At 43.0% G+C, this 20716-nt stretch overlaps 2 protein-coding genes across 3 annotated transcripts; both read right to left on the bottom strand.

Moving 5' to 3' along the window:
• Nucleotides 1-11473: 11473 nt before the first annotated feature.
• On the bottom strand, nucleotides 11474-13016 carry LOC125535126 (chalcone synthase 2-like). 2 transcript variants are annotated; one of them, XM_087542751.1, is made up of 2 exons: nucleotides 12823-13016; nucleotides 11474-12692 (listed from the first exon to the last, which is right to left on the bottom strand). In XM_087542751.1, the coding sequence occupies exons 1-2, from the start codon at nucleotides 13014-13016 to the stop codon at nucleotides 11714-11716; spliced, it is 1173 nt and encodes a 390-aa protein (XP_087398877.1). In that variant the 3' UTR covers nucleotides 11474-11713. The 2 variants fall into 2 exon arrangements, with proteins under 2 accessions (XP_087398877.1, XP_048554136.1); XM_048698179.1 differs by having other exon boundaries at nucleotides 11474-12710; nucleotides 12854-13010.
• A 5527-nt stretch (nucleotides 13017-18543) lies between these two features.
• Nucleotides 18544-20211, bottom strand: LOC125535123 (chalcone synthase 2). Its single transcript, XM_048698177.1, has 2 exons — nucleotides 19878-20211; nucleotides 18544-19775 (listed from the first exon to the last, which is right to left on the bottom strand). Exons 1-2 carry the CDS (start codon nucleotides 20062-20064, stop codon nucleotides 18778-18780), a joined length of 1185 nt encoding a protein of 394 aa, XP_048554134.1. The 5' UTR covers nucleotides 20065-20211; the 3' UTR covers nucleotides 18544-18777.
• Nucleotides 20212-20716: the final 505 nt, after the last annotated feature.

Below are 20716 nucleotides of genomic sequence, written 5' to 3' on the forward strand. Positions count from 1 at the left end.
GGGTAAAAAGAACTGTAAGAAGGACGGCAAGGGAGTTGCCGCGCCCGGCAAGCAAGCTGCCGGGAAGAAGCCAAAGAATGGACCCAAGCCCGAGACCGAGTGCTTTTATTGCAAGGAAAGTGGTCACTGGAAGCGGAACTGCCCCAAATACTTAGCAGACAAGAAGGCCGGCAAAACAAAAGGTATATGTGATATACATGTAATTGATGTATACCTTACCAGCACTCGTAGTAGCTCCTGGGTATTTGATACCGGTGCAGTTGCTCACATTTGTAACTCAAAGCAGGAGCTGCGGAATAAGCGGAGACTGGCGAAGGACGAGGTGACAATGCGCGTCGGGAATGGTTCCAAGGTCGATGTGATCGCCGTCGGCACGCTGCCTCTACATTTACCTACGGGATTAGTTTTAAACCTCAATAATTGTTATTTAGTGCCAGCTTTGAGCATGAACATTGTATCGGGATCTCGTTTAATTCGAGATGGCTACTCATTTAAATCTGAGAATAATGGTTGTTCCATCTATATGAGAGATATGTTTTATGGTCATGCTCCTATGGTAAATGGTTTATTCTTAATGAATCTCGAGCGTATTGCTACACATATTCATAGTGTGAGTACCAAAAGATGTAAGGTTGATAATGATAGTCCCACATACTTGTGGCACTGCCGCCTTGGTCACATAGGTGTTAAACGCATGAAGAAGCTCCATGCAGATGGACTTTTAGAGTCTCTTGATTATGAATCATTTGACACGTGCGAACCATGCCTCATGGGTAAAATGACCAAGACTCCGTTCTCGGGAACAATGGAGCGAGCAACCAACTTATTGGAAATCATACATACTGATGTGTGCGGTCCAATGAGTGTTGAGGCTCGCGGTGGCTATCGTTATGTTCTCACCCTCACTGATGACTTGAGTAGATATGGGTATGTCTACTTAATGAAACACAAGTCTGAAACCTTTGAAAAGTTCAAGGAATTTCAGAGTGAGGTTGAGAATCAACGTGACAGGAAAATCAAGTTTCTACGATCAGATCGTGGAGGAGAATACTTGAGTCACGAATTTGGCACACACTTAAGAAAATGTGGAATAGTTTCACAACTCACGCCGCCTGGAACACCTCAGCATAATGGTGTGTTCGAACGTCGTAATCGCACTCTATTAGATATGGTGCGATCTATGATGTCTCTTGCCGATTTACCACTATCCTTTTGGGGGTATGCTTTAGAGACTCCCGCATTCACTTTAAATAGGGCTCCGTCGAAATCCGTTGAGACGACACCGTTTGAATTATGGTTTGGTAAGAAACCTAAGTTGTCGTTTCTGAAAGTTTGGGGATGCGATGCTTATGTCAGGAAACTTCAACCTGAAAAGCTCGAACCCAAGTCGGAAAAATGCGTCTTCATAGGATACCCTAAAGAAACTACTGGGTATACCTTCTACCTCAGATCCGAAGGCAAGATCTTTGTTGCCAAGAATGGGTCCTTTCTAGAGAAAGAGTTTCTCTCGAAAGAAGTGGAAGGAAAGTAGAACTTGATGAAGTATTACCTCTTGAACCGGAAAATGGCGCAACTCAAGAAAATGTTCCTGAGGTGCCAGCACCGACTAGAGAGGAGGTTAATGATGATGATCAAGATACTTCTGATCAAGCTCCTACTGAAATTCGAAGGTCCACAAGGACACGTTCCGCACCAGAGTGGTACGGCAACCCTGTCTTGGAAATCATGTTGTTAGACAACGGTGAACCTTCGAACTATGAAGAAGCGATGACGGGCCCGGATTCCGACAAATGGCTAGAAGCCATGAACTCCGAGATAGGATCCATGTATGAAAACGAAGTGTGGACTTTGACTGACTTGCCCGTTGAGCGGCGAGCCATAGAAAATAAATGGATCTTTAAGAAGAAGACAGACGCGGATGGTAATGTGACCATCTATAAAGCTCGGCTTGTCGCTAAGGGTTATCGACAAGTTCAAGGAGTTGACTACAATGAGACTTTCTCACCGGTAGCGAAGCTAAAGTCCGTCCGAATCATGTTAGCAATTGCCGCATTCTACGATTATGAGATATGGCAAATGGACGTCAAAACGGCATTCCTTAATGGTTTCCTTAAGGAAGAATTGTATATGATGCAGCCGGAAGGTTTTGTCGATCCTAAGAATGCTGACAAGGTATGCAAGCTCCAGCGATCCATTTATGGGCTGGTGCAAGCATCTCGGAGTTGGAACATTTGCTTTGATGAGATGATCAAAGCATTTGGGTTTACGCAGACTTATGGAGAAGCTTGCGTTTACAAGAAAGTGAGTGGGAGATCTGTAGCATTTCTCATACTATATGTAGATGACATACTTTTGATGGGAAATGATATAGAACTCTTGGACAGCATCAAGGCCTACTTGAATAAGAGTTTTTCAATGAAGGACCTTGGAGAAGCTGCTTATATATTAGGCATCAAGATCTATAGAGATAGATCAAGACGCCTCATAGGTCTTTCACAAAGCACATACCTTGATAAGATTTTGAAGAAGTTCAAAATGGATCAGTCCAAGAAAGGGTTCTTGCCTGTTTTGCAAGGTGTGAGACTGAGCTCGGCTCAATGCCCGACCACGGCAAAAGATAAAGAAGAGATGAGTGTCATCCCCTATGCTTCAGCCATAGGATCTATTATGTATGCCATGCTGTGTACCAGACCTGATGTAAACCTTGCCGTAAGTTTGGTAGGAAGATACCAAAGTAATCCCGGTAAGGAACACTGGACAGCGGTCAAGAATATCCTGAAGTACCTGAAAAGGACAAAGGACATGTTTCTCGTTTATGGAGGTGACGAAGAGCTCGTCGTAAAGGGTTACATCGACGCTAGCTTCGACACAGATCTGGATGACTCTAAGTCACAAACCGGATACGTGTATATGTTGAATGGTGGAGCAGTGAGCTGGTGCAGCTGCAAGCAGAGCGTCGTGGCGGGATCTACATGTGAAGCGGAGTACATGGCAGCCTCGGAGGCAGCACATGAAGCAATATGGGTGAAGGAGTTCATCACCGACCTAGGAGTCATACCCAATGCGTCGGGGCCAATCAAACTCTTTTGTGACAACACTGGAGCTATTGCACTTGCCAAGGAGCCCAGGTTTCACAAGAAGACAAGGCACATCAAGCGTCGCTTCAACTCCATTCGTGAAAATGTTCAAGATGGAGACATAGAGATTTGTAAAGTACATACGGACCTGAATGTAGCAGATCCGTTGACTAAACCTCTCCCTAGGGCAAAACATGATCAACACCAGAATTCCATGGGTGTTCGATTCATCACAATGTAACTAGATTATTGACTCTAGTGCAAGTGGGAGAGTGTTGGAAATATGCCCTAGAGGCAATAATAAAAGCATTATTATTATATTTCTTTGTTCATGATAATTGTCTTTATTCATGCTATAATTGTATTATCCAGAAATCGTAATACATGTGTGAATAACAGACACCAACATGTCCCTAGTAAGCCTCTAGTTGACTAGCTCATTGATCAACAGATAGTCATGGTTTCCTTGCTATGGACATTGGATGTCATTGATAACGGGATCACATCATTAGGAGAATGATGTGATGGACAAGACCCAATCCTAAGCATAGCGCAAGATCGTGCAGTTCGTTTGCTAGAGCTTTTCCAATGTCAAGTATCTTTTCCTTTGACCATGAGATCGTGTAAATCCTGGATACCGTAGGAGTGCTTTGGGTGTACCAAACGTCACAACGTAACTGGGTGACTATAAAGGTGCACTACAGGTATCTCCGAAAGTGTCTGTTGGGTTGACACAGATCGAGACTGGGATTTGTCACTCCGTATGACGGAGAGGTATCACTGGGCCCACTCGGTAATGCATCATCATAATGAGCTCAAAGTGACCAAGTGTCTGGTCACGGGATCATGCATTACGGTACGAGTAAAGTAACTTGCCGGTAACGAGATTGAACGAGGTATTGGGATACCGACGATCGAATCTCGGGCAAGTAACATACCGATTGACAAAGGGAATTGCATACGGGGTTGCTTGAATCCTCGACATCGTGGTTCATCCGATGAGATCATCGTGGAGCATGTGGGAGCCAACATGGGTATCCAGATCCCGCTGTTGGTTATTGACCGGAGAGCCGTCTCGGTCATGTCTGCCTGTCTCCCGAACCCGTAGGGTCTACACACTTAAGGTTCGGTGACGCTAGGGTTGTAGGGATATGTATATGCAGTAACCCGAATGTTGTTCGGAGTCCCGAATGAGATCCCGAACGTCACGAGTAGTTCCGGAATGGTCCGGAGGTAAAGATTTATATATGGGAAGTCCTGTTTCGGGCATCGGGACAAGTTTCGGGGTTATCGGTATTGTACCGGGACCACCGGAAGGGTCTCGGGGGTCCACCGGGTGGGGCCACCTGTCCCGGGGGGCCACATGGGCTGTAGGGGGTGCGCCTTGGCCTACATGGGCCAAGGGCACCAGCCCCAAGAGGCCCATGCGCCTAGGGTTTCAAGCGAGGAAGAGTCCTATGAGGGGAAGGCACCTCCTAGGTGCGTTGGGGAGGAGGGATTCCTCCCCCTTGGCCGCACCCCCCTAGGAGATTGGATCTCCTAGGGCCGGCGCCCCCCCCTTGGCCCTCCTATATATAGTGGGGGTAGGAGGGCTTTTCATCCACGCCTTTGGTTGCCTCCTTCTCCCTCTCCAACACCTCCTCCTCCTCCATAGCGCTTGGCGAAGCCCTGCCGGAGTACTGCAGCTCCATCAACACCACGCCGTCGTGCTGCTGCTGGTGCCATCTCCCTCAACCTCTCCTCTCCCCTTACTGGATCAAGAAGGAGGAGACGTGGCTGTTCCGTACGTGTGTTGAACGCGGAGGTGCCGTCCGTTCGGTGCTAGGATCTCCAGTGATTTGGATCATGTCGTGTACGACTACCTCATCCCCGTTCTTTGAACGCTTCCGCTCGCGATCTACAAGGTACGTAGATGCATCTAATCACTCGTTGCTAGATGAACTCATAGATGGATCTTGGTGAAACCGTAGGAAAATTTTTGTTTTCTGCTACGTTCCCCAACAGTAGTCCGGGTTGTCGGCCTGGTACACGCATTTTGCCGACTCGCCGTGCCGATCGCCAGCACCGTGGCAGGTCCCTCCGCCGGCGGTGCCTTCCTCACCTCCTCCATCGTCATGGTCGCCGCCATTGATCTCTACGTAAGCTACCAGCGGCTGACAAGCTAGCTAGTAGTTACCTCAACAGAGGCTCTGTGTGACGTCTAAGTTTGCGGGATAGAGCAGGAGGTAGATGAATGACAGATGCTGCGTGGTGATATAGGCATGGGGGACACACGACATATATACGTGGGAATGGTGGCCACGGGGAGAAGGGGTTTGGTCAGTTGGACGGGAGGATGGATGGCCACGAATGCGGAGGTAGGAGATGCATGGATGGCGGGTCGACACATCTACACCAACCAATCCGGCCGAGTGCACACACTCGTGTCCTTAATCTGTCCATCCAATTATGTGCTTGAACCGGTCAGCTATTAACACATCAAGCTAATAGCTAACTCTTTCTAAAAAAATTCTAGCTAATAGTTCGGGGAGTGCGTAGGTGGAAGATGTGGTCGGCCACATCACCAACAAAACGACAATTGTCCAATATTTGCTCTATCCTCTACTACTATTGTATTCCAATGCCACAAGAGCAAAAAACCTACCATGGTACTTAAGTTAGATTTTGAAAAGGCCTTTGACAAAATGGAACATGGCATGATCATGGATATTATGAGAAAGAGGGGTTTTGGTAACAAATGGTGTTCACAGATTCAGCAAATTATGAGCACTAGTACATCTACTATCCTCCTAAATGGGGTCCCTGGGAACTACTCCCTCCATTCCAAAATATAGTGCGCCCGCGCTTCCCGAGGTGCAACTTTGACCATAAATTTAACCAACGAGACCAACTGCGGCGGGAGAAAAAAATTATATAATTGAAAACTTCTTTCGAATACGAATTCACTGATATAATTTTTGCTCCCGCCGCAATCGGTCTTGGTAGTTAAATTTACGGTCAAAGTTGAAACACGTGGATAGAGGAAGCACTACATTATGGAATAGAGGGAGTACTTCAAGTGCAGAAGAGGGGTCAGACAAGGGGATCCTCTATCCCCACTTCTCTTTGTGCTTGCAGCTGATTTTTTTTACAAACAATCATAAATGATGCAATGCAGAAAGGTTTGCTACAGCCTCCACTTCAGTTTGCTTCCTACCCTGACTTCCCCATTCTGCAATATGCAGATGATACTTTGATCATTATGCCAGCATGTCCTCAACAACTTGAACAAATGCAACACTTGGTGCATCTATTCTCCCAAGCTTCTGGTCTCAAGGTCAATTACCACAAATCCAGTATGCTACCTCTGAATGTACCCGAGGACACAATGCAACACCTCTCAACCTTGTTGGGCTGTACTATTGGAACTTTTCCTTTCACTTACTTGGGCACACCTCTCAGTTTCACCAAACCAAGGATGGAATTTTTCATGTACCTGATTGAAAGAATACAGAACAGACTCAGTGGTTGCTCCCAATTCTTGAGTTATGATGGCAGACTCCTCATGATCAATGATGTCTTCTCCTCCCTACCCACCTTCATAATGAGTTTCCTGCTCCTTTACAAAGGGATTATTGAGCAAATAGACAAATACCGGAGGCATATTTTCTGGAGAGGGAAAGATTTGGAAAAGAAAAATCCTCCTCTAGCTGCCTGGGATATGATATGTCGTCCAAAGGATAGAGGAGGCCTCGGAATTTTGAACATGTCCACACAAAATACATGCCTGCTACTAAAGATGGTTCATAAGTTCATTAATCATCATAACATACCCTGGGTGAATCTAGTATGGGAAGTATACTATCAGCAAGGCTTCCATACAAATCAACTGCAACAATGTTCATTTTGGTGGAGAGACTGCATGAAGCTCTTCCCAATCTATAAGCATCACGCTTCTGTCAACATGAACAATGGCCAAACACTAGACTTTTGGAATGACACTTGGGATGGTACCCCCAAGACTGAACCCCGGCCTCATTTGCACTCTTTTGCTTGGAAGCAAAATATTTCTGTCGCTGACATGTATCATACAGAGGAACTTCCAGATCTCTTTCATCTACCACTGTCAGAGGAGGCCTATACACAGTTTCAAGCCCTCGAAGAACTTTGTCACAGACTTGAGCTCAATGATGGCCCAGACCATTGGCAATTACCAGCTGGAGCGCAACATTACACAGTCTCAAAGGTTTATAAAATCCTAATGCCTGCAACCGATACTCTTCCAGTTTTGAGATGGCTATGGAGCACATGCTGCCAACTCAAACACAAGATTCACTTCTGGCTATTGGTGAATGACAGGTTAAACACTTGAGCACTACTCCTACATAAAAACTTCTTTATACAGGATTATACTTGCGTCTTGTGCAGCATGCAGATCCTCGAAACAAGGACACACCTCTTCTTCACATGCCCTTTTGCAAAATTATGTTGGAACTACATCTGCCCAGCTTGGGCCCCTGCTGGACAAGGCATTCAAGAAGAAATTAATCAACTGAAGCAATTGCTAAATCTGCCATTCTCCCTGGAAATCATAATTCTGGGGACTTGGGCAATCTGGACCACCCGCAATGATTACATCTTCAAAAACATTACACACAACCTATATGCATGCAGAAGAAAATTCAAAGAGGAAATCAAGTGGCTAACATTCAGAGCAAAGTGGAAAGAATACCATGGATTAGAAAACTGAGTGAAGGCTTTTGTTTGAGTTAACTGGTTGATAGTCCTACCCTATATGAAATGATACTCCTGTTGTTATTGCTGTTGTATTTTCTCTTAGTTTTCCTTGTTTTCCTAGGTTGTGCTTTTTCTGTATAGCTTATTTTCTTTTGCAAAGACCTTTTGTATCATTTATTTGAAAATCAATAAAAATACACAGCAGAGTCCTGCTGTTTCCCTAAAAAAACTATTGTATGAAAAAATAAAGGACGAAAATCAGGTTAATCATTAACAACTCAAAAGCACGGAAGATTCATAATAGAATGGTCAACGTAGTGTATCAAATTGTATAATTTATTTAGTTTTATAGCAGCAACTCATAATTGAGCTGATTGCTCCCTGTGACCACTTCGGGTATGGCTATAGTTACCTCATCCTTCAAATGTGCTTGCATGGAAAATTAAGCACGCACTCGTGTGCTTAACTTGTCCAGCCAGTTATGTGCTTGAATGGGTCAGGTATTAGCACATCAAGCTAATAGCTACCTCTCAAAAAAATCTAGCTAATAGTTCGGGGAGTACGTAACGTAGGTGGAAGATGTGGTTAGCCACATCATGTACAAAAATACAATTGTTAAATATTTTCTCTATGCTTTCAGGACCTCGCTATGTGTTAGAGCATCACTACTCGTGAACCCCCATAGATATCATAATCTTTTCCATAGTAAGGATAATGATGACTTAGATTTAGATAATAAGAAAAAAATACCTACATGGCAAAAGGTGCAGTAATAAATCTAAAAATAAATAAGAAAAGAACAAAAACAATGCTATGATCCAATAGAAAAATATAGTAGATGGAAAATTTGCATGTTACTAAAAAACACGTATAGGAATTTGCCGGTACAGTAAATAAACTACAAAGAAACAACATAATTTAATTTACTGTGGTTGTATAATATAAGTTGCCATGACAATAAAAGTCAAGTTGCTAGGGCAACAAGTTTTTAGTTTCCGATGATAATGGTGCAAAATTGAACTGTAAAATAAAACAAACTTGCCATTCCATTTAAAAAACAACTTCTATTCTCTTAGTAATAAAATGGTCTGCTTCTTGTTTTAGTTTTCATCACATAAAAATCACAAGAAGCAAATTGCCATGATGTAAATAAATCAAATTGCAATGGCATTATAAATAAACATTTCATGCCATTAAAAATAAAATTAGTGTGCTTTTAATTATAAAAAGGCCACGATTGAAAAGCTAACAAACATAAAATAGCTACAAAATAATAACAACTAAATATGAAAAGGTTTGTTCTACTCAAAATGCAAGCGATCATGGTGACAATTTTTCTTAGAAAAAGCAAAGATATCTACTGCCAAGTGATAACATTGAAACAAGTCCAAATAATTGCCATGATTTTTCCCAAAGTTGTCACAGGAAAGCATTACCACTGTTTCTACAATTGCCATGGTTTGTAAAACAAGAATATTCTGATTTTGCCAGAAACATTTTACGATAGGTACATCGTGTATAGAACTATTTTTCTTAGAAAGAAGCAAAAATATGTACATATTGCAATGATATTTTCTCTAAAATTTCCATCATGAAAAGGAAAGAGAAAAATATAATTTTTCCATCTTCCTAATAAAAATATGATTCTAGAAGTTAACATGTTTACAAAACAAAAAAAAATCTATAAACTTGTCATGGGAATAATACAAATATGTATACAATTTGCCATGAAATATTTAAATTTGCGAAGTCACAAGTTGGAAAGAATTAATAAAATTGCCATGTCGACATTATGAAAATCATAAATTTGCAATGTTTGGAAAAGATGAATTTGCCATGTGACCAGTAGATTTTTTTTACAAACTTTGCAATGTGTAGAAAATGATTTTTTGTTGAAACATGCAAAAAAGTATGTAAAATTGCCATGTGCGAAAGTAGAAAAACATTTCCAAAAATGCCATGGGAAAGTGATTATTTTTGTAAAGTTTGCTATGGGAGCATTAAAAAAAATACCTAAGTTTTCCACATATGAAAAACAAAAGTGTTATGAATTTTCCATAGGACATGGAGAAAATATTTCTCAATTTGCGATGTGAAAACAGCTTAAGATGTGAACACTACTAAAAATGTTTAAATTTGCCATGTGAAAAGTTTAAAATTGGTAAATATGCCATGTGTACAATTACTAAATAGTAAGAAATTGCCATGATTTAGAGGAACAAAAAGGCCTAAATTAGCCATGTGAATAAGAAGAAGAAACTTAACTAAAAAGTGTGACTTTATGGAAAAAATTGTTATCTACAAATTACCATACGAACAATTCAAAAACATTCCTACATTTTGCCATGTAAATTATGTACAATTTTACATTGGATATTTCTTATATTTTTCGTGTTTACAAAAGCAAAATTTCTTAGAAGTTGCCATGTAACATGGTGCAAACATTTACCGTGGTCCATCGCTCCACTACAAAATGCCCCCCCCCCCTCAAAAAAATAGAGCTTTTCCTTAATATATGGAGGGAAAATAATAATTTGGCATGTTATCTTCAATAAACATGCCACAGCGTATATAATGAATTATCCATAGACATAGGGAAAATTTGGCATGGTACCAAAATAAGAATTGCCATGTTATGTCAAAAAAACATGCAATAGTGTACATAATAGATAGTTCAGGGACACATGTCAAATTTGGAATGATACATGGAAATAAAATTTGCCATGTAGTTTGGTGTCTAAAAATCAATGTAAACAATTGCCATTCTTAACATTTTTTTAGATTTTCTTTATAATTTGCCATGTACCTAGCAAAAAGTTTTGCCATGCCATGAACTACACATTTGGGGTTGCCATGAAGTATAATGTGAACAACTACCATGATTTGTTTGTTAATTAACATCACAATCAACGAATTTCATTCCATGCTTCCATGTATGTTGTACAAGTTTGGATGCAAATGCTCTATTAGTTTCTAGTGGAAAGGCATACCATGAAGGTGTTGGAGCTTGGTCAGAGCGGACACAACCCCATGTCGACGAGGACCTCGTCTTGCAGCGGCCTGGGCTTGGAGAGCGCTAGCTAGACGCTCTCTTGGAGGCACTGCCACGTCCATGACTTTTGTGCGGCCTCCTTGGCCGTGGTGTTTCTGGCCTTCTAGCTATTGTAAGGGAGAGGAAACCCTAACAGGTATGAGACGTCCCAATGAACTTAAACTTATATAAACATTCGTCCACATACATTTTTTTTACACCGGATGATAAAACATTGGAACTACATAGCCTAACAGTGAACATAGAAAGACAACGTTTACACAACACAGAAACAGCCATGAGTTTCCATACGATCGCTTTGCCAGCAAGAGAAATGATAGAGAATAGGAAAAAACACCGGCATCCATAGGCATATTGAAAACGATATTGCTAAATCTCAATCGACTGAGATTCAAGGAAGTCTCAGTCGATGCTATATTCGTGGAATTTTACACGGAGATATATGCAAAATTTTAATTGCAATTTTTTCTTTCTTCTTTTTAATATGTCTTATAACTAGAGTGAAACTTGGTTAAATCAGTTGACTGAGATCTAGCCAACACTGTGAAGACAATGGCTCATGTAAGGAATACAATGCTGAAACAACTCGTGCGAAGGAAGTAAATGCGCCGCGTGAGCCCTCAAAAACGAGAAGGAATCATCAAGCGTTTTCATCTTATGGTATAAGAGTTACATGAGACACAACTAATTCTCATCTACCATATCCGTCCACTCAAGAAAAAACAAAAAACAAAAACAAACAGGAGAGTGCATCTACCAACACATACAAACCACATAGGGTAGAATACAACAGAGCAAACTTAATTGAGTGTCGCAGCGGTATAGTAGATTTTTGCATGACCAAGATAAATTGAGAACAAGCGACCGTCTAGGCAGAGATTGGGACGCTATGGAGGACAACTGTCTCCACAGTGAGGCCGGGGCCGAAGCCGAAGAGAACGCCCCACTCCATTCCCTCACCAGTTGTGGTGTGGCCATCCTCGACGGAGCATTTGCGCACTTCGTCCATTATGAAAAGTACGCAGGTGCTTGACATGTTGCCATATTTGGAGAGAACATGCCTGGTGGCGCGCATCCGTTCCTTGTTCATGTTTACCTTTGCCTCCACCATGTCAAGGATTGCTGGCCCGCCTGGGTGCGCTATCCAGAAGACGGAGTTCCAGTTATCGATGCCCAATGGCTTGAATGTGTCCTCTAGGGCGCGCTCGATGTTCTTGGAGATGAGCCCAGGCACATCCTTGAGGAGGTGGAAGGTGAGGTCAACCTCCCGGAGGTGACCGTCGATGGCACCCTCTGAGTCCGGCAGAATCGTCTGGCTCGCAGACACCAGCTGGAACAGGGGGCGCTCGACGGACATGTCAGGGTCCGCGTCGACGATCATTGTGGCCGCACCGTCACCGAAAAGCGCCTGGCCTACCAGTGAGTCGAGGTGGGACTCGTGCGGGCCGCGGAAGTTCACCGCGATGATCTCCGAGCAGACCACCAGCACGCGCGCGCCGCGGTTGTTCTCAGCGAGGTCTTTGGCCAGGCGAAGCACGATGCCACCGGCGAAGCAGCCCTGCTGATACATCATAAGGCGCTTCACGGACGGGCGAAGACCGAGCATCTTGGTGAGCTGGTAGTCGGCGCCCGGCATGTCCACACCAAAGGTGCTGCACAAGACAAGGTGGGTGATCTTAGACCGCGGCTGGCCCCACTCCTTAATCGCCTTTTGTGCCGCCTCTTTCCCGAGCTTCGGGACCTCCACGACAACAATATACTGGCGCGCGTCCAGAGACAGCGCCATGTAGGCGCACATGTTGGGGTTGTCCTGTAGGATCTCCTCCGTTAGGTGCATGTACCTCTTCCTGATCTGCATTTGTCACCTGAAATGAAGCATTAGTTATTACTCCCTCTGTCTCATAATATAATACGTTTCTGCAAGCTAGTTATAGAGGGAGTATGTTGCATGTCCGCCCGAGAAAAGGGAAAAGAGACCGCAAAGAAGAATGTAATTCATTGAACTTACACATCCTCTTGAACTTGTCCTTGAGGTCGGCCATGCGGTCGCTCTTGGTGATCTTGAAGTAGTAGTCCGGGTAGTCGGCCTGGTACACGCAGTTTGACGGCGTCGCTATGCCGATCACGAGCACCGTGGCCGGCCCCTCGCTATGACGTCTAAGTTTGTGCATGTGGTGATATGGGCGTGGGGGACGCACGGCATATATACGTGGGAATGGTGGCCGCGGGGAGAAGGGGTTTGGTCAGTTGGACGGGAGGATGGATGGCCACGGACGGGAGGATGGATGGACGGGAGGATGCATGGATGGCGCGTGCGACACATCTACACCAACCAATCCGGCCGAGTGCACAGACTCGTGTGCTTAATCTGTCCAGCCAGTTATGTGCTTGAACCGGTCAGCTATTATCACATCAAGCTAATAGCTACCCATCTCTCTCAAAAGAATCTAGCAAATAGATCGGGGAGTGCGTAGGTGGAAGATGTGGTCCGCCACATCACCAACAAAACGGCAATTGTTCAATATTTGCTCTATCCTCAACTACTATTATATGAACAAATAAAGGACAAAAATCAGATTAATCATTAACAACTCAAAGCACGGAAGATTCATAATAGAATGGCCAAGGCAGTGTATCAAATTATATAATTTAGTTTTATAGCAGCAACTCATAATACACTTACGTAAAGTTTTACCTAACCTTCCTAAACCCCCCCCCCCCCCCCGATTTTCATGCCGGTGGGCCCCCGCCTTTGCCTTTCCCTATCTCCAATCAAATTTGTCCATGTTGTTAATTACGTAAAACACCTAGCTACTTATACATAGGTGTAGCATTACCGATGCCTATAGTTACCCCATCCTTCAAATGTGCTTGCATAGAAAATTAAGCACGCACTCATGTGCTTAACCCGTCCAGCCAGTTATGTGCTTGTACCGGTCAGCTATTACCACATCTAACTAATAGCTACCTCTCAAATAAAAAAATCTAGTTAATAGTTCGGGGAGTACGTAGGTGGAAGATGTGGTCGGCCACATCACCAACAAAAAGACAATTGTTAAATATTTGCTCTAGCGCTTTTAGGACCTCGCTATGTGTTAAGAGTGTCACTAGTCGTGAACCCCCATAGATATCATAATCTTTTCCACAGTAAGGATAATGATGACTTAGATTAAGGTAATAAGAAAAAATACCTACATGGCAAAAAATGCCATAGTAAATCTAGAAATAAATAAGAAAAGAACAAAAACAATGCTATGATCCAAATACAGAAAAATACAGTAGATGGAAAATTTGCATGTTACTAAAAAAGACGTATAGGAATTTGCCGGTACAATAAATAAACATACCAAAAAACAACATATTTTAATTTACTATGGTTTTATAATTAAATTGCCATGTGAAAGTGCAACTAATCCCCAGATGGTATTGATAATTCATAACAACATATAGCTCATTGAACTAATATCCATTCAAGATAAATATTTTAGGAAGTTCAATGAATGACATGGCATGGACTAGAGATGTGGACCCCTCAAAATGCTAAGGACATATATTGGCAAAAGCTCAAGAGTCTCCATCTTTATTTTAGTGATCCAAGATCACATTGAGTCTATAGGAAAGCCAATGCTATTAAAAGGGGATGAGGTGTTGCTTAATGGCTTGCTTGCTCAAATGCTTAGTGAAATTGCTCCAAAACCCTCAGCCACTTTCTCCATCCAGATATGTCAAAATCCTAAACTCCAACTCGGCCCCACCGATTCTTTCTATCCGGCGCCACCGAGTTCATTTGACATAGCCACTGCCAGAAACCCTAACAGTTCGGTCTCACCGAGATGGCCTTGCCAACGCTCTGTGACTTGTTGCATTTATTTCGGTCTCACCAAGTTATGCAATCGGTCTCATCGAGTTGTCTTGACATTCTCTTTGTTGCCTTATTGCTTCACTTCGGTCTCACCGAGTTGATGCAATCGGTGCCACCGAGTTGATGTTTGCCCTAAGCTCTTGCACATCGGTCTCACCGAGTTGTTCCAGTCGGTCCCACCGAGATTCCTAACGTTCGCATTTTGAACTAATTGGTGCCACCAAGTTTAATCATCCGGTCTCACCGAGATGGGTCAAATGTGTGTAACGGTTGGATTTTGTGTGGAGGCTATATATACCCCTCCACCTCCTTCTCCATGTGTGAGAGAGCCATCAGAACGTGCCTACATTTCCACCATACATTTTCTGAGAGAGAACCACCTACTCATGTCTTGAGATCAAGATATTCCAATCCTACCACAAGAATCTTGATTTCTAGCCTTCCCCAAGTTGCTTTTCACCCAAATCATCTTTTCGCCATATCAAAATATGTGTGAGAGAGTTGAGTGTTGGGGAGACTACCATTTGAGGAACAAGAGCAAGGAGTTCATCATCAACACACCATCTATTACCTTTTGGAGAGTGGTGTCTTCTAGATTGGTTAGGTGTCGCTTGGGTGCCTCCGTCAAGATGTGGAGTTCACCCAAGAAGTTTGTAAGGGCAATGAGATCGCCTACTTCATGAAGATCTACCCGAGTGAGGCAAGTCCTTCGTGGGCGATGACCACTGTGGGATAGGCAAGGTTGCTTCTTCGTGGACCCTTCGAGAGTGGAGCCCTCTGTGGACTCACGCAGCCGTTATCCTTCGTGGGTTGAAGTCTCCATCAACGTGGACGTATGATAGCACCATCTATTGGAACCACGCCAAAAATCTTCGTGTCTCCATTGCGTTTGACTTCTCCAAACTCTTCCCTTTACCTTCATATGCAATGTTTTACTTTCTGCTGCTATACTCTTAGAATTGCATGTGTAGGTTGATTGCTTGACCCGTTCTATTTGCTAAAATCTGCCCACAACTAAAATTGGGAAAATGTTAGATTTTTATTTGGTCAAGTAGTCTAATCACCCCCCTCTAGAAATACTTTCAATCCTACACCATGACAACAAAAGTCAAGTTGCCAGGGCAACAAGTTTTTAGTTTTTGATGATAATGATGCAAAATTGAATGTAAAATAAAATAAAATTGCCATGCCATTTAAAAAACAACTTTGATTCTCTTAAAAATAAAATGGTCTTCTTCATATTTTAGTTTTCATTAAATAAAAATCAGACAAAGCAAATTGCCATGATGTAAATAAATCAAATTGCCATGGCATTTATAAATAAATATTTCATGCCATTGAAATTAAAATTGGCATGCTTTGAACTATAAAAAGGCCATGATTGAAAAGCTAACAAACATAAAATACCTACAACAAAAATCACAACTAAATATGAAAAGTTCTGTTCTACTCACAATGCAAGCGATCATGGTGACAATTTTACTTAGAAAAGCAAAGATACCTACATTTTCCAAGTGATAAAATGGAAACAAGTCCAAATAATTTCCATGATTTTTTCTAAAGTTGTCACAAGAAAGCATTGCCACTATTTCTACAATTGCCATGGTTTGTAAAACAAAAATGTTCTGATTTTGCCAGAAACAGTTCACGATAGGTACATTGTGTATAGAACAATTTTTCTTAGAAAGAAGCAAAAATATGTACATATTATGATGATATTTTCTCTAAAATTGACATCATGAAAGGGAAACAGAAAAAATATATAATTTTTCCATCTTCCTAATAGAAATGTTATCCTAGAAGGTAACATGTTTCAGAAAACAAAACAAATCTATAAACTTGTCATGGGAATAATACAAATATGTTTTGCCATGAAATATATAAATTTTTCCAAGTCACAAGTTGGAAAGAATTAATAAAATTTCCATGTGGACATTATGAAAATTATAAATTTGCGATGTTCGGAAAAGATAAATGTTATGAATTTGCCATGTGACCAGTAGATTTTTTTACAAACTTTGCAATGTGTAGAAAATGTATTTTTTTGTACAAACATGCAAAAAGTATGTCAAATTGCCATGTGCGATAGTAGAAAAACATTTCCAAAATTGCCATGGGCAAGTGATTTGTTTTTGTAAAGCTTGCAGTGGGACCATTAAAAAAAGACCTAAATTTCCCATGTTTGAAAAACAAAATTGTTATGAATTTAACATGGGGCATGGATTAAGTATTTCTCAATTTTCCATGTGAACAAAACAGCTTAAGATGTGAACACTACTAAAAATATTTAAATTTGCCATGTGATAAGTATAAAATTGGTAAATATGCCATGTGGACAACTACTAAATAGTAAGAAATTGCCATGATTTAGGGGAACAAAAAGGCCTAAATTATCCATGAGAATAAGAAGAAGAAAATTAACTAAAAATTGCGACGTTATGGAAAAAATTGTTATCTACAAATTACCATAGGAACAATTCAAAGACATCCCTACATTTTTCCATGTAAATTATGTACAATTTTCCATTGGGTATTTCTTAGATTTTTGTGTGTACAAAAGCAAAATTTCTTAGAAGTTGCCACATAACATGGTGCAAATATTTACCTGGTCCATCGCTCCACTACAATATGCCCCCCCCCCCCAAAGAGATTTTCCTTAATATATGAAGGAAAAATAATAATAATGTGGCATGTTATGTTCAATAAACATGCTATAGTGTATATAATGAATTTTCCATAGACATAGGGGAAATTTGGCATGGTACCAAAATAAGAATTGCTATGTTATGTCAAAAAACATGCAATAGTGTCTATAATAGATTTTTCACGGACACATGTCAAATTTGGAATGATACATGAAAATAAAATTTGGCATGCAGTTTGGTGTCTAAAAATCAATGCAGATTAAAATCAAAACAATTGCCGTTATAAACATTTTTTTACATTTTCTTTATAATTTGCCATGTACCGAGCACAAAGTTTTGCCATGCCATGAATTACACATTTGGGGTTGCCATGAACTATTATATCAACAACTACCATGATTTTTTTGTTAATTAACATCACAATCAATGAATTTCATGCCACGCTTCCATGTGTGTTGTACAAGTTTGGATGCAAATGCTCTATTAGTTTATAGTGGAAGGGCAAATTGGAAGGTGTTGGAGCTTGGTTGCAGCGGAGACAACCCCATTTTCGACGAGGACCTCGTCTTGCAGCGGCTGGGCTTGGAGAGAGCTAGCTAGACGCTGTCTTCGAGGCACTAACATGTCCATGACTTTTGTGCAGCCTCTTGGGCGTGGCATTTCTGGCCTTCTAGCTATTGTAAGGGAGAGGAAACCTTAACAGGTATGAGACGTCACAATGAACTTAAACTTATATAAACATTTGTCCACATATTTTTTTTACAACGGCCATGAAAAAGCATTGGAACTACACAGCCTAACAGTGAACATAGAAAAAGACAACGTTTATACAACACAGAAACTACCATGAGTTTCCATACGATCGCTTTTGCCAGCAAGAGAAATGATAGAGAATAGGAAAAAACACCGGCATCCATAGGCATATCGAAAACGAGATTGCTAAATCTCAGTCGATTGAGACTTAAGTCTCAGCCGATGCTATATTCGTGGGATCTTATGTGAAGATATATGCAAAATTTTAATTTTTCTTTTTTTTCTTTTATATGTTTTATCACTCGACTGAGACTTGGTTACATCAGTCGATTGAGATTTAGCCAACACTGCGGAGACAATGGCTCACATAAGGAAGGCAATGCTGAAACAACCCATGCAAAGGAAGTAAATGCGCTACATGAGCCCACAAAACAAAAATGAATCATCAAGCGTTTTCATCTTATGGTATAAGAGTTACATGAGACATAACTAATTGTCACCTACCAAATCCGTCCTCTCAAGCAAAAAAAAAACAAAAACAAAACAGGAGAGTGCATCTATCAACACATACAAACCACATAGGGTAGAATACAATAGAGCAAACTTAATTGGGTGTTGCAGCGGTATAGTAGATTTTTGCATGACCAAGATAAATTGAGAACAAGCGATCGTCTAGGCAGTGATTGGGACGCTATGGAGGACAACTGTCTCCACAGTGAGGCCGGGGCCAAAGCCGAAGAGAACGCCCCAATCCATTCCCTCGCCAGTTGTGGTGTGGCCATCCTCGGCGGAGCGTCTGCGCATTTCGTCCATGATGAAGAGTACACATGCGCTTGACATGTTGCCATATTCGGAGAGGACATGCCTGGTGGCGCGCATCCGTTCCTTGTTCAGGTTTACCTTTGCCTCGACCATGTCAAGGATTGCTGGCCCGCCGGGGTGCGCTATCCAGAAGACGGAATTCCAGTCATCGATGCCCAGTGGCTTGAATGCGTCCTCCAGGGCACGCTCGATGTTCTTGGAGATGAGCCCAGGCACATCCTTGAGGAGGTGGAAGGTGAGGCCAACCTCTCGGAGGTGGCCGTCGATGGCACCCTCTGAGTCCGGTAGAATCGTCTGGCTTGCAGACACTAGCTGGAATAGGGACCTCTCGATGGACTCATCGGGGTCTGCACCGATGATCACCGCGGCTGCACCATCGCCGAAGAGTGCCTGACCTACCAGTGAGTCGAGGTGGGACTCGTGCGGGCCGCGGAAGGTCACCGCAGTGATCTCCGAGCAGACCACCAACACGCGCGCACCGCGGTTGTTCTCAGCGAGGTCTTTGGCCAGGCGAAGCACCGTGCCACCGGCGAAGCAGCCCTGCTGATACATCATGAGGCGCTTCACAGACGGGCGCAGGCCGAGCATCTTGGTCAGCTGGTAGTCGGCACCCGGCATATCCACACCCGAGGTGGTGCAGAATACAAGGTGGGTGATTTTAGACCGCGGCTGGCCCCACTCCTTGATGGCTTTTTGTGCCGCCGCCTTTCCGAGCTTGGGGACCTCCACGACGACAATGTCCTGGCGCGCGTCCAGCGACGGCGCCATGTAGGCGCACATGTTGGGGTTGTCCTGTAGGATCTCCTCCGTTAGGTGCATGTACCTCTTCCTGATCTGCGATTTGTCACCTGAAATGAAGCATTGTTTGTTTGTTAGGTGTCGTGTCAATCCGAGAAAAGGCAAAATTAAGATACAGCAAAGAAGAATGGAATGGAATTGGTTGAACTTACACATCCTCTTGAACTTCTCCTTGAGGTCGGCCATGTGGTCGCTCTTGGTGATCTTGAAGTAGTAGTCCGGGTAGTCGGCCTGGTACACGCAGTTTGCCGGCGTCGCGGTGCCGATCGCCAGCACCGTGGCCGGCCCCTCCGCCCGCTGCGCCTTCCTCACCTCCTCCACAGTCATCATCGCCGCCATTGATCTCTACCTCTCGATACGTACCAGCGGCCGACTAGCTAGGTGGTAGTTGCGCGATCGGGGCTCTGTGTGAAGTCTAGGTGCGCGGGATGCAGGGAAGAATGACAGATGCTGCATGCACTGGTGCGGTGTGGTGAGACGATCGAGTGTGGGGAGCGGGAGATATAGGCGGGAAGGGTTGGTAGGGGAAGCTGACCGCCGGGAGAAGGGGTTAGCTCCGTTGGACGGGAGGATGGATGGCCACGGATGCAGGGTAGGAGATGGGTGGCGCGTGCGACATATGTCCATACCAACCAATCCGGCCAAGTGGGAGTTAGTTGGGTCGCTTGGCTTTGAGCCTCCCCGGTTGCAAGCACTCGTGTACTTGATCTGCCCACCCAGTTGCACGGACTGGTACGTGCTTGGACCGCTCTGATGTTACCACATCTAGGAGGTAGGTGGGGGAGTACCAGGGGAAGATGTGGCAGGCCACATCACCATCGACCAACGAAACGACAATTGCTCGTCATTTGCTCTACTCGCTTTCTATACCTCGCTATGACTTTGAGTTTTTTTTTCTTTCTAGGAAACTTTTGATCTCCCGATCGCGCCATGGCAGTACAAAGTACACAGAAATAACAAAATTACACTCATGTCTGTAGACCAGCTAGCG

The sequence above is a fragment of the Triticum urartu genome, chromosome 2A, assembly GCF_056163025.1.
Source record: "Triticum urartu cultivar PI428250 chromosome 2A, HENAU_Tu73, whole genome shotgun sequence".
Classification (NCBI taxonomy): Eukaryota; Viridiplantae; Streptophyta; class Magnoliopsida; order Poales; family Poaceae; genus Triticum; species Triticum urartu.

Coding starts and splice junctions, on each gene's coding strand:
- LOC125535123 (XM_048698177.1), bottom strand. CDS start 20,064: ATGGCGGCGATGATGACTGTGGAGGAGGTGAGGAAGGCGCAGCGGGCG. Junction 19,776..19,877: donor GGAGAAGTTCAAGAGGATGT/GTAAGTTCAACC, acceptor GCTTCATTTCAG/GTGACAAATCGCAGATCAGG.
- LOC125535126 (XM_087542751.1), bottom strand. CDS start 13,016: ATGCACAAACTTAGACGTCATAGCGAGGGGCCGGCCACGGTGCTCGTG. Junction 12,693..12,822: donor GAATTACATTCTTCTTTGCG/GTCTCTTTTCCC, acceptor AATGCAGATCAG/GAAGAGGTACATGCACCTAA.